The 13,929-nt window shown below is 47.3% G+C and overlaps 1 protein-coding gene across 2 annotated transcripts in view; it reads right to left on the bottom strand.

The window, feature by feature from the left end:
* Positions 1–455: 455 nt before the first annotated feature.
* CUTA (cutA divalent cation tolerance homolog) overlaps positions 456–13,929 on the bottom strand; it is a 35,213-nt gene continuing 21,739 nt past the window's right edge. For both annotated transcript variants that reach the window (XM_069746250.1, XM_069746251.1), the window contains exons 6-7: positions 2,861–2,910; positions 456–861 (exon numbers count right to left, since the gene is read on the bottom strand). In XM_069746250.1, coding sequence (XP_069602351.1) covers positions 762–861; positions 2,861–2,910 — 150 coding nt within the window. In that variant the 3' untranslated portion in view covers positions 456–761. The remainder of the gene's footprint in view (positions 862–2,860; positions 2,911–13,929) is intronic.

Below are 13,929 nucleotides of genomic sequence, written 5' to 3'. Positions count from 1 at the left end.
GTTTACAGTACAATGTAAACCTATGGGAAGCAAAAAACGCTGTGCACATGCTGCGGAAAAAAACGCGCAGAAACGCAGCGGATTACATTCCGCAGCATGTCACTTCTTTTCTGAGGATTTTCACCTGCTCCAATAGGAAACTGCAGATGAAAATCCGCAGAAGAAACCGCAACGGGTTTTCACTGCGGATTTTGGAATTCTGCTGCAGAAAAATCCGCAGTGGAATCCGCAAAGTGTGAACATAGCCTAAATGATGAATTACGGTGGTGGGAGAAGAGGCTCATAAGCGGAGCATTTTTGAACTTTTTTTTTTTTAATTAAAAAAAAACAAACAAAAAAAACAAACAGCAATTCTGGCATGGAAAGAGTGTTATCATTGTACTAGTTTTAAGGTACAAACTTTTTACTTCCTTTTATTTATTTTTGGGGAGATGGGATGAACAAAATCAATTACTGCATTTTTTTAATGTTTTAATTTTGAACTTTTATTCTCATAATAAAACCTCTAATTGTTAAAAAAACAGCAATTTTAGGGTTTTAGAAAAATTATCTGTAAACTCGCAGTGACATAGGTGTATCATCTGGGCGCCTGCGGTGATATACTGCAGAGGAAAACGCCACGTGTAATCACAGCGTCGCAGCGATCCAGAGAATTTACTGAGTAAAAGATGGAAAACGCAAGGATTCAGCCAGAAAAAAAAAAAAAGATTTATTTGTAATCTGACATCTTTCCTCCGACCTCCCAGCCGCAGCGGACGGTCTCACTCCGGGACGTTGTCTGTAACCCAGGACAGATAGGGAGCGTTCCCCTGCTCTATGGGGACGCTGATCACCTCGCAGACTTCATACGGATGCACGGATCTGAAGGAGGAAGAAAAAAAAAAGGCCCAGAAGCAAATCATGAAGAACAGCAGGATGCGAGTAGGGAGAAAATTAGATTTATGGGATTAAACAAACAATAGATCTGGCTAAACGAGATTGTAAATACTGGGGTCCGACTGGCGAGACCCCCACCGATCCCGAGAAAGAAGCTCTACAGAGTCCAGTAAGGAGGGAGTGGAGGATGAACAGCACAATGCTCTGCTCCATCCGGTAATCCCATAAACAATGGATGACGCGGAGGTGCTCAAGCTAGACTTCATCTGGACAGGGCTCTACATTCTTGGGATCAGTAGGCGTCCCAGCGGTCGGACCTCCAGCGATCAATAATTAGCAATCCTGGTACATAGCTCGTCTTAGATTAGAGAATTAAATCATTTTTGTTTGTTTTTTTTTCACCTAGCGCCACCTGTGAGTACAGGCTGTGTCTGGTACTGCAGCTCAGCCCTCTTTAGGGAAATATATTAACACTTACCCTAATGATGTGCCTGGCGCTGTTTCTTACAAAAATCAAATCTTAGACAATCCCATTAACAATTATGTTAGGAGAGACAGCCATGTCTGTGCCGAGTCTCATCCTGCCTCTCGCTACTGCAAGGGAGGAGTGCACATGCGTCTGTGAACGTCAGGGCTGCATCGCTGCAGACTGTATGTGGGGATCCCTCAGCGTGGGTCGTGTCGGGTGTTTCCAGTATATGGTGGGTCTTGGGTGTACAGCAAGTTTTTTTCAGGTGTTCCCAGTATACAACGGGTCTTGTGGTATGTTCCCGGTATATGGCGGGTACTGTGAGATGTTTCAAATATACGGCAGGTCTTGTGAGATGTTCCTGGTATATGGCAGGTCTTGTGGGGTGTTTCTGGTATATGGCAGGTCCTGTGAAGTGTTCCTGGTATGTGGCAGGTCCTGAGGAGTGCTCCCGGTATATGGCAGGTCTTGTGGGGTGTTCCTGGTATACGACAGCTCTTGTGGAGTGTTTCCGGTATATGGCAGGTCTTGTGGGGTGTTCTTGGTATATGGCGGGTCCTGTGGAGTGTTACTAGTATGTGGTAGGTCTTGTGGGGTGTTCCCGCTATATGGCAGGTCCTGTGGAGTGTTCCTGGTATGTGGTAGGTCTTGTGGGGTGTTCCCAGTATATGGCAGATCCTGTGGAGTGTTCCCAGTATGTGGTAGGTCTTGTGGGGTGTTCTCAGTATACGGCGGGTCTTGTGGGGGTGTTCCCAGTATATGGCAGGGACTGTGGGGTGTTCCCGGTATATGGTGGAGACAGATATAATATTCTACTAAGAAGCAAATAGTACAGTCCAGCCTCTTGTCATAGCAGTTGAATTCTCTAGAGGCGATGCCTCTTTCCGCAGGATAATGCCCCTAACACACTGCAAAATGTGCACAGGAACATAACCAAAAATTCACGGTAACACCTCATCCCAATATTCCCAAGATCTCAATCCGATTGATCATCTGTGGGAGGATCAGGAAAAGTCAATCTATGGAGGCTGCCCCGAACAGCGCCCAGGACATATATACCAGTCACCTCTCCCGATATGATGGGATGGTGCCGCAGCATCTTTCCTTATAACTCTTTATCGTGTCATTCCGGTTTTCCTTCCTACAAATTTATGAATAAACTGCCAACTCTATGTCACCATTCCGTTTCTCAAATAGGAGAGTTCTGCATCGGCGTCCGCACTGATTGGACGGTGTGTGGGTAAACAGCGGCACACCTCAATTTACTAGGAGGAATAACAGAGGGACAGCACAACAGTTCCAAGAAAATATGATCCCTCTAATGGATCTGCTGCTATCGACACCAGATACCACAGGGCATCGCCTGGAGCCAGCGGAGTCCAGACCAAAACAATATTCGGCAGCTTTTTCAGTGTGGAGGCCGGTCAGTGTATGAGGCATCATCTCCATGCCGTCCAAGTCCAAGCTGCGGCGCCCTCGTTACTCAGATTCAGGCACCGCGGTCGCCATGCTCACCTGACATATTCTGTTACCGCAGGGACCTTCGAGGATCTGGTCTTTATCATCTGTAATAAGAAGGTAACAATGGCGGATTATTATTGATTGCAAGAAGGTGAAACAAAAACAGTAACTGAAAGCATCGGGTGACGGACGTGTCCGCTGTAACCTGACAACTACCTAATAGTATCACTGCCTATAACTCGGCCACAAATAGAGAGCTATGGGGGACATTGAGCCCCCTTCATAAGACACGATTGATAATGGACTCATTTTGGTGACAAAAAAGAAAAAAAAACAACAACTATAAATTCAGTGCTGTTATGAGTGGGCACCGGCTGCACCTACTGGTCTCCAACCAACTTTTTCCCAGCCATTTTTCCTATGAACATGGAAGCTCTACCACAGATTCACCTAGTGCTGTCTTGGACCCTCTTTGCACTTCACAACCACAGCGACACCCGATGGCACAGATTCAACTCGGTATCGGCCCATGTGGATGGGGTGGAGGTAAACAGCCAGTTCTACCTTGTCCCAGAGATGCTCTATAGGACTAAAATCTGGGACAGTGAAGACCAGGGAGTGAGAAAACTTGGCTATCATGTTCCCAGGACCAAACAATTGTTGTCCTTCTGTCATGGGGGGAAACAGACACAGCGCTCATAAGTTCTACTGTCCCAATGTCCTTCCACCAGTATCAGAGGACCAGGATGCACCAAGAAAACCTTTCCCCCCCATTACCCTGCCCGCCTGACAGGAAGGTGTCACTAATATTGTGGTCATTCAGTGGTGCCTGACTCCAACTTCCAAGCCTCGTCTCCATCCATAACTTTGTTCCTACAGATCACTACTTTGCATCGTTTGCGAGCGTTGCCCTACTCCTGGCTTCCTCCTGCCTGTGATCCCGTCTCGATCCGGGCATTTTACCACTGGCAGCATTTGTTCCGATTTACGCCATGATGGTCATTCGTTGTTAAGTGCATTGCAGCCTCAACACGTGTGCTGAAATCAACAGAACATCACAGCAGGCTGGGACATCAATAAAGTCACAATGAGCACAATTACCACCCAGAATGCCTGACTATTCAGAGAACAGCCCCACCCAGATGACTGCTCAGGATTTGCATATTGCACACCTTGGATTATGACTTTTCTTTTTATGCGAGGTCTTATTAACAGTTCTTAAAAGATCGTGGCTGTAAAGCAGAGGAAGAAATGAGGAACACGGTTGTGACGATTCAGCATTTACTCCTAGGCCAGACGTATTTTTCAGTAGGTCAGGAGTCATACATTATTGTTCCTATGAGCTTAAACATTGACTCTTGAATTGATGCATTTTTCTTTGGTGGATCATGAGACAAAGGACATTGTTCAAATGAGCCTAAACGTTGACTTTTTAATTGATTATTGTGTTGCTATCCTTGGAGGATAGGGATGTTGTGTAATTGACAATTGATGTTTGCTAATACGTTGACTACCCATTGTACGAGTGCATCGAACTGCATACATGGAGGGATAAACTATGCAAACTGATTGAATAATCGAACAATTAGAGTTGACCTCATCCCACCTTCCCCCTGACCTATGGAGGAAGCCCTGAAGATCAGTTTTTTTTTTTTTTAAACTCTTTTTATTGAAAGATTCCACAAAATAATAGAGCAAACGACATGTGACATTGCAGAGTAATCCAACAAATCATCATCTACAATATCAATGATGAAATCATACTTTCAATGACAAAACAAACGATTAAAATAAAAACAATATAAAACATTAAACATAATGTATTCTCAGCAGCATTGCACCAACAAGCAAAAACTTCTTTATCAAGGTTCTGGGCATGTAACAATTCAAGTTATAATAAGCAAATATTCCTAAGTCCACATAAAGCATCACGTTCATACAATGAAAAAGAAAAATCTCAGGGATTATATCTCACGGTTGAGGAAATCACAGAGCTAGGGACCCGATGCGTTAAGGGTGAATCGCACCATCCACCATCGCTCCCAAATTCTATGACATTTTTGGGGACATCCTCTGTTCCTGTATAATATGTTCTTATATGGAATTATATGGTTTACTAATGTTTTCCACTGTTTGACTGAAGGAGACTTTCCCCCCATCCACCTCAGCGCTATCGCTTTCCTAGCCATAAACAGAGCCTCTTAGAAATATTCTTTCATGACGAGTCCACATTTCTTCATCCACAACACCCAACACGCACAGCTCCGGACTACATTCAACAGGTATCCCAAGTATCCTCTCTAGTGTAAAAATCACATCCTTCCAATATCTTATGATTCTACAATCCCAAATGAGATGCCAAAAATCCGCTCCCTCCTCCCCACATCTATGACATTCATCATTTACTCTTCCACCGAATTTATGTAGTCTACTCGGGGTTAAATAGGATTGGTGGAATATATATATAATTGAATTAATTTGTTATTTGCCGCTGGAGACACCATCGTATGCGCTTACAGTGCTTCAATCCACTGGCCATCAGTGATAGAGGGGATTAGGTGCCTCCATTTAACCTCCACCGCCAACTGGGTAGAAGCAATTTTGGAATTTAATAAAAAGGTACAGAGAGAGGAAATCACACCTGTAGGTCCCTGAGTTGACAATATTCCTATTAGTGGATATCTAGATATTCACATTCTAGGAAGTGGGAATTGGTACGTTATAGCATGTCTCAGCTGCAGATATCTATAGAAATCCCTATGAGGGATTTCAAATTTTATATGAAATTGTTCAAATGACAATAAAATTTGACTTTCAAAGATCTGATTGAGCGTTGTTATAGCATGTTGTTTCCAGAAGCCTGGGTCTTGCAAATTCTGGAGATGTAAAAATTCAGGATTAGCCCATATCCGAGTTTCCCCAACCTGGTCAGAAAACTTTAAAATACACTTACTTTCCCGCCAAACCTGTATTGCTAAAGTATGTGCCAACAGCAGACCGCGAGGTGGTTTGTATGAGCCCTCAAATATTGCCCATGGTGTGTGCCCCCCCAGAAAATGAATACGATGAGCCTCTGCGTTGTCGGGTTTATCATGGACTAACCAATGTATTAAACTACCCAGTGGCGTAGGAAGGGGGGTGCGGGGGGGGCGGTCCGCCCCGGGCGGCACAATGCTGGGGGCGGCCGGCGCTGCAGGAGAAGAAGATTAAAAAAAAAAAAAAAAAGACGCCCCTTTAAATCTTCGGGCGGCGCCGTCCGCCGCCACGACCAGGGCCAGCTCCCCCCACCACCGGACCCCGCCCCCCGCTCTATACTCACCTCTCCTGGTTCCTGCGGCGCCGGCAGCTGCAGCGTCCTCTGACTCTGCGACGTCTCAGAGCAGAGGGCGCGATGACGTCACTACTGTGCGCGCCGCTCTGCCTCTCTGTCCTGAGCGTCGCAGAGCCGGAGAGACGCTGACTGCACCGGACCTGCGCTGGGAACGGGAGAGGTGAGGATTTTACTTTTTTTTTTTTTTTCTTTATGTCTGACTGTCTGGGGCTGGGGCAATACAGGAGACTATGGGGCAGATTGCTGGACACACTGGGGCAATACTGGAGACCATGGGGCAGAATGCTGGACACACTGGGGCAATACTGGAGACCATGGGGCAGAATGCTGGACACACTGGGGCAATACTGGAGACCATGGGGCAGAATGCTGGACACACTGGGGCAATACTGGAGACCATGGGGCAGAATGCTGGACACACTGGGGCAATACTGGAGACCATGGGGCAGAATGCTGGACACACTGGGGCAATACTGGAGACCATGGGGCAGAATGCTGGACATACTGGGGCAATACTGGAGACCATGGGGCAGATTGCTGGACACACTGGGGCAATACTGGAGACCATGGGGCAGAATGCTGGACACACTGGGGCAGTACAGGAGACTATGGGGCAGAATGCTGGACACACTGAATACTGGAGACCATGGGGCAGATTTCAGGACACATTGAGGCAATGCTGGAGACCCTGGGGCAGACTTCTGGACATACTGGGGCAATACTGGAGACCATGGGGCAGATTGCTGGACACACCGGGGCAATACTGGAGACCATGGGGCAGAATGCTGGACACACTGGGGCAATACAGGAGACCATGGGGCAGATTGCTGGACACACTGGGGCAATACTGGAGACCCTGGGGCAGATTGCTGGACACACTGGGGCAATACTGGAGACCCTGGGGCAGATTTCTGGACACATTGAGGCAATGCTGGAGACCCTGGGGCAGACTTCTGGACACACTGGGGCAATGCTGGACACTGGGGCAGATTGCTGGACACACTGGGGGTAATATACTGGACACACTGGGGCAATGCTGGACACTGGGGGTAATATGCTGGACACACTGGGGCAGACTGCTGGACACACTGGGGAAAGGCTGGACACTGGGGCAGATTGCTGGACACACTGAGGGCAGATTGCTGGACACACTGGGGGTAATATGCTGGACATACTGGGGCAGATTGCTGGACACACTGGGGGTAATATGCTGGACACACTGGGGCAGATTGCTGGACAACATGGGGGTAATATGCTGGACACACTGGGGCAGATTGCTGGACAACATGGGGGTAATATGCTGGACACACTGGGGCAGATTGCTGGACAACATGGGGGTAATATGCTGGACACACTGGGGGCAGGACTTGAGGCATGGGCAGAATGTAGATACGGGGCATGATTGGAGACACGGGGCAGGATTGGATCATGGGGCAGGACGGATACGATGGAGGCTGGTGGGGCAGGATGGGGAGATCATATGGGGTAGAATGGATACTCATGAGGGCAGGATACGACAACATATGGCTGGAGCCAGGAATGAGATAAACGGGGCCAGGGTGGGGAATATTATTACCATAGGGGATAATTAAGGGATATTGTTACTGCAGTGATGTATTTATTTTATTTTTTGAGTATACTGTTTTAAATGGGGGGGCGGTCCTGTTACTGTGCAGAGTGACACTATATCACCTTTTTTTCTTCATGTGGTGTAATGTAGAAGTTGTGAAAAATTAAGTAATGTGTTCTGCAAGCGGAGCTCGAGATAACTGTGTTATTTCCTGCAGAAACGAGTCCTGGCTGGAAGGAATGATGGCGGTCTGTGCTGGATGAAAGATGAAGGACTTCACCTAGAGACGTCACTGGTGAGTCAGTGTTACCTATACACTGACACTATACACTGTATACTATATAGAGGTCCTGTGTATAATGTCACCAGTGATCTCTGTATTACCTCTACACAGACACTGCATACTAAGTACAGATCTCCTGTGAATACTGGCACTTATGGTGATAGTATTGTGGTTTTTTTTTTTATTACTGATCAGTATTGTAGTATTCAGTCACTATGTGGTGGTAATATGTGGTCTGGAAATGGTGCGGTGGTATTTGTCCCTTGTATGTAGTATTATTCGGTCACTATGTGGCCTGGTCATGGTGTGGTGGTATTAAGTCACAGGTGTGGCATGTGGGGGTGACACCATTAGGCCCAGTTTAAGTTCTACAAAACAGGAAAACCATTTTTGGTAACCTTTGTGTGTATTGAGCTGGGGGGGGGGGGGCAAACTCGGGATCAGCCCCGGGCGGCAAAAGCTCTAGCTACGCCTCTGAAACTACCTGTTTCCAGCCAGCTAACGCTCGGCACGCTCATTGATATCTAATTAACGCTGCTGGTGATTATGCAATTAAATGTACGTTTACCTTGGCTGAAGTGGTTGAACTACATAGAAAGGAAGTGCTGCGTGTGGTAATGTGGGGGACGGAGACTCGTGAGGTAATTTGTGGGGACGGAGCCTCGTGAGGTAATTTGTGGGGACGGAGCCTCGTGTGGTAATGTGTGGGGACGGAGCCTCGTGTGGTAATGTGTGAGGACGGAGCATTGTGTGGTAATGTGTGAGGACGGAGCCTCGTGTGGTAATGTGTGGGGACGGAGCATCGTGTGGTAGTGTGTGGGGACGGAGCCTCGTGTGGTAATGTGTGGGGACGGAGCCTCGTCTGGTAATGTGGGGGGACGGAGCCTCGTGTGGTAATGTGTGAGGTCGGAGCCTCGTCTGGTAATGTGTGGGGACGGAGCCTCGTGTGGTAATGTGTGGGGACGGAGCCTCGTCTGGTAATGTGGGGGGACGGAGCCTCGTGTGGTAATGTGTGAGGTCGGAGCCTCGTCTGGTAATGTGTGGGGACGGAGCCTCGTGTGGTAATGTGTGGGGACGGAGCCTCGTCTGGTAATGTGGGGGGACGGAGCCTCGTGTGGTAATGTGTGAGGTCGGAGCCTCGTCTGGTAATGTGTGGGGACGGAGCCTCGTCTGGTAATGTGTGGGGACGGAGCCTCGTGTGGTAATGTGGGGGGACGGAGCCTCGTGTGGTAATGTGTGGGGACGCAGCCTCGTGTGGTAATGTGTGAGGACGGAGCATCGTGTGGGAATGTGTGGGGATGGAGCCTCGCTTGGTAATGTGGGGGGACAGGATTATGTGTGGTAATGGGGTGGGGGCGGAGCTACTGTGCAGGGGGCGGGATTAGCCGGGATGCCATAATTATATATATATATATATATATACAGTGGGGCAAAAAAGTATTTAGTCAGTCAGCAATAGTGCAAGTTCCACCACTTAAAAAGATGAGAGGCGTCTGTAATTTACATCATAGGTAGACCTCAACTATGGGAGACAAACTGAGAAAAACAAATCCAGAAAATCACATTGTCTGTTTTTTTATCATTTTTTTTGCATATTATGGTGGAAAATAAGTATTTGGTCAGAAACAAACAATCAAGATTTCTGTCTCTCACAGACCTGTAACTTCTTCTTTAAGAGTCTCCTCTTTCCTCCACTCATTACCTGTAGTAATGGCACCTGTTTAAACTTGTTATCAGTATAAAAAGACACCTGTGCACACCCTCAAACAGTCTGACTCCAAACTCCACTATGGTGAAGACCAAAGAGCTGTCAAAGGACACCAGAAACAAAATTGTAGCCCTGCACCAGGCTGGGAAGACTGAATCTGCAATAGCCAACCAGCTTGGAGTGAAGAAATCAACAGTGGGAGCAATAATTAGAAAATGGAAGACATACAAGACCACTGATAATCTCCCTCGATCTGGGGCTCCACGCAAAATCCCACCCCGTGGGGTCAGAATGATCACAAGAACGGTGAGCAAAAATCCCAGAACCACGCGGGGGGACCTAGTGAATGAACTGCAGAGAGCTGGGACCAATGTAACAAGGCCTACCATAAGTAACACACTACGCCACCATGGACTCAGATCCTGCAGTGCCAGACGTGTCCCACTGCATAAGCCAGTACATGTCCGGGCCCATCTGAAGTTTGCTAGAGAGCATTTGGATGATCCAGAGGAGTTTTGGGAGAATGTCCTATGGTCTGATGAAACCAAACTGGAACTGTTTGGTAGAAACACAACTTGTCGTGTTTGGAGGAAAAAGAATACTGAGTTGCATCCATCAAACACCATACCTACTGTAAAGCATGGTGGTGGAAACATCATGCTTTGGGGCTGTTTCTCTGCAAAGGGGCCAGGACGACTGATCCGGGTACATGAAAGAATGAATGGGGACATGTATCGTGAGATTTTGAGTGCAAACCTCCTTCCATCAGCAAGGGCATTGAAGATGAAACGTGGCTGGGTCTTTCAACATGACAATGATCCAAAGCACACTGCCAGGGCAACGAAGGAGTGGCTTCGTATGAAGCATTTCAAGGTCCTGGAGTGGCCTAGCCAGTCTCCAGATCTCAACCCTATAGAAAACCTTTGGAGGGAGTTGAAAGTCCGTGTTGCCAAGCGAAAAGCCAAAAACATCACTGCTCTAGAGGAGATTTGCATGGAGGAATGGGCCAACATACCAACAACAGTGTGTGGCAACCTTGTGAAGACTTACAGAAAACGTTTGACCTCTGTCATTGCCAACAAAGGATATATTACAAAGTATTGAGATGAAATTTTGTTTCTGACCAAATACTTATTTTCCACCATAATATGCAAATAAAATGTTAAAAAAACAGACAATGTGATTTTCTGGATTTTTTTTTCTCAGTTTGTCTCCCATAGCTGAGGTCTACCTATGATGTAAATTACAGACGCCTCTCATCTTTTTAAGTGGTGGAACTTGCACTATTGCTGACTGACTAAATACTTTTTTGCCCCACTGTATATATATATATATATATATATATATATATATATATATATATATATATATATATATATATATATATATATATATATATATATATATATATATATTATGGCATCGTGATTACTCAAAGAGAGAAGGCGGATATGCGGTGCCTGACCTTTTCCGATATTAACTGGCCGGCCAACTACGATATCTATCTATCTATCTATCTATCTAGATAGATAGATAGATAGATATCGTAGTTGGCCGGCCAGTTAATATCGGAAAAGGTCAGGCACCGCATATCCGCCTTCTCTGTTGGGCCTTTGTAAGGAACCAATATTTACTTTAGGCCTGGAGGAGCCCCATATAAATGCTGCCATTAAGCTATGCATTTTCTTAACCCCTTAGCGACCGCCGATACGCCTTTTAACGGCGGCCGCTAAGGGTACTTAAACCACAGTGCCGTTAATTAACGGCGCTGTGGAAAAAGTCCATAGCGCCCCCCAGAGGCCGATTTTCTCCGGGGTCTCGGCTGCCGAGGGTAGCCGAGACCCCAGAGAACATGATTCGGGGGTTTTTTAACCCACCCCGCATTTGCGATCGCCGGTAATTAACCGTTTACCGGCGATCGCAAAAAAAAAAAAAGCGATCTCTTTTTAATTTCTCTGTCCTCCGATGTGATCGCACATCGGAGGACAGAGAAAAGGGGTCCCAGGTGGCCCCCCAATACTCACCTAGCTCCCCCGATGCTCCTCGTGTCTCCCGGTGGGCGCCGCCATCTTCAAAATGGCGGGCGCATGCGCAGTGCGCCCGCCGGCCGGCACCGGAAGAATCTTTGGGGTCTCGGCTGCCGGGGGTAGCCGAGACCCCAAAGAGCATGATCGGGGTCGGTATTACCGACCCCTGTTTTGCGATCGCCGGTAATTAACTGTTTACCGGCGACCGCAAAAAAAAAAAAAAAAGTAAAGTGTAATTCTCTGTCCTCTGATGTGATCGCACATCAGAGGACAGAGAAATAGGGGGATTCGGGGACCCTAGCATACTCACCTAGGTCCCTGGATCCTCTTGCTGCTCCTCCTGGCCGCCGGCAGAAGAACATGGCGGACGCATGCCCAGTGCGCCCGCCATCTGTCTCCATCTGCCGGCCGGCAGGAGAACAGCAGTTGGGGCTAAAATTAGGGTTAGGGGTAGGGTTAGGGCTAGGGGTAGGGCTAGGGGTAGGGTTAGGGCTAGGGTTTGGGCTAAATTTAGGGTTAGGGTTGGGGCTAAATTTAGGGTTAGGCTTCTTTCACACTTACGTCGGTACGGGGCCGTCGCAATGCGTCGGCCCGACATACCGACGCACGTTGTGAAAATTGTGCACAACGTGGGCAGCAGCTGTAGTTTTTCAACGCATCCGCTGCCCAATCTATGTCCTGGGGAGGAGGGGGCGGAGTTACGGCCACGCATGCGCGGTCAGAAATGGCGGATGCGACGTACAAAAAAACGTTTCATTGAACGTTTTTTTGTGCCGACGCTCCGCCAAAACACAACTGATCCAGTGCACGACGGACGCGACGTGTGGCCATCCGTCACGATCCGTCGGCAATACAAGTCTATGGGCAAAAAACGCATCCTGCGGGCACATTTGCAGGATCCGTTTCTTGTCCAAAACGACGGATTGCGACGGAATGCCAAACGACGCAAGTGTGAAAGTAGCCTTAGGGTTAGGGTTGGGGCTAAAGTTAGGGCTAGGGTTGGGGCTAAAGTTAGGGTTAGAGCTGGGATTAGGGTTAGGGTTTGGATTAGGGTTGGCATTAGGGTTACTCTTGGGATTAGGGTTAGGTTTGGGATTAGGTTTAAGGTTAGGGTTGTGATTAGGGGTGTATTGGGATTAGGGTTAGGTTTGAGGTTAGGGTTGAGATTAGGATTAGGGGTGTGTTGGATTTAGGGTTTTGATTAGGGTTATGGTTAGGGTTGACATTAGGGTTGTTTTGGGGTAAGGGTTGTGATTATGGTTAGGGTTAGTGATTAGGATTATGGATCAGGTTGGGATTAGGGTTAGGGGTGTGTTGGGGTTAGGGTTGGAGCTAGAATTGGGGGGTTTCCACTGTTTAGGTACATCAGGGGGTCTCCAAACACGACAGCCAATTTTGCGCTCAAAAAGTCAAATGGTGCTCCCTCCCTTCTGAGCTCTGCCGTGCGCCCAAACAGTGGGTAACCCCCACATATGGGGCATCAGCGTACTCGGGATAAATTGGACAACAACTTCTGGGGTCCAATTTCTCTTGTTACCCTTGTGAAAATAAAAACTTGGGGGCTACAATATCTTTTTTGTGAAAAAAAAAATATTTTTTATTTTCACGACTCTGCATTCTAAACTTCTGTGAAGCACTTGGGCATTCAAAGTTCTCACCACACATCTAGATAAGTTCCTTGGGGGGTCTAGTTTCCAAAATGGGGTCACTTGTGGAGGGTTTCTACTGGTTAGGTACATCAGGGGCTCTACAAACGCAACATAATACCCGCAGACCATTCTATCAAAGTCTGCATTCCAAAACGGCGCTCCTTCCTTCCGAGCTCTGCCGTGCGCCCAAACAGTGGTTTACCCCCACATATGGGGTACCAGCATACTCAGGACAAATTGGACAACAACTTTTGGGGTCCAATTTCTCTTGTTACCCTAGTGAAAATAAAAACTTGGGGGCTAAAAAATCTTTTTTGTGGAAAAAAAAAATATTTTTTATTTTCACGGCTCTGCATTATAAACTTCTGTGAAGCACTTGGGCATTCAAGGTTCTCACCACACATCTAGATAAGTTCCATGGGGGGTCTAGTTTCCAAAATGGGGTTACTTGTGGGGGATTTCTACTGTTTAGGCACATCAGGGGCTCTCCAAACGCGACATGGCGTCCGATCTCAATTCCAGCCAATTCTACATTGAAAAAGTAAAACGGCACTC

The sequence above is a fragment of the Ranitomeya imitator genome, chromosome 2 (assembly GCF_032444005.1).
Source record: "Ranitomeya imitator isolate aRanImi1 chromosome 2, aRanImi1.pri, whole genome shotgun sequence".
Lineage (NCBI taxonomy): Eukaryota > Metazoa > Chordata > Amphibia > Anura > Dendrobatidae > Ranitomeya > Ranitomeya imitator.
This window is presented reverse-complemented; position numbering and strand designations above follow the sequence as displayed.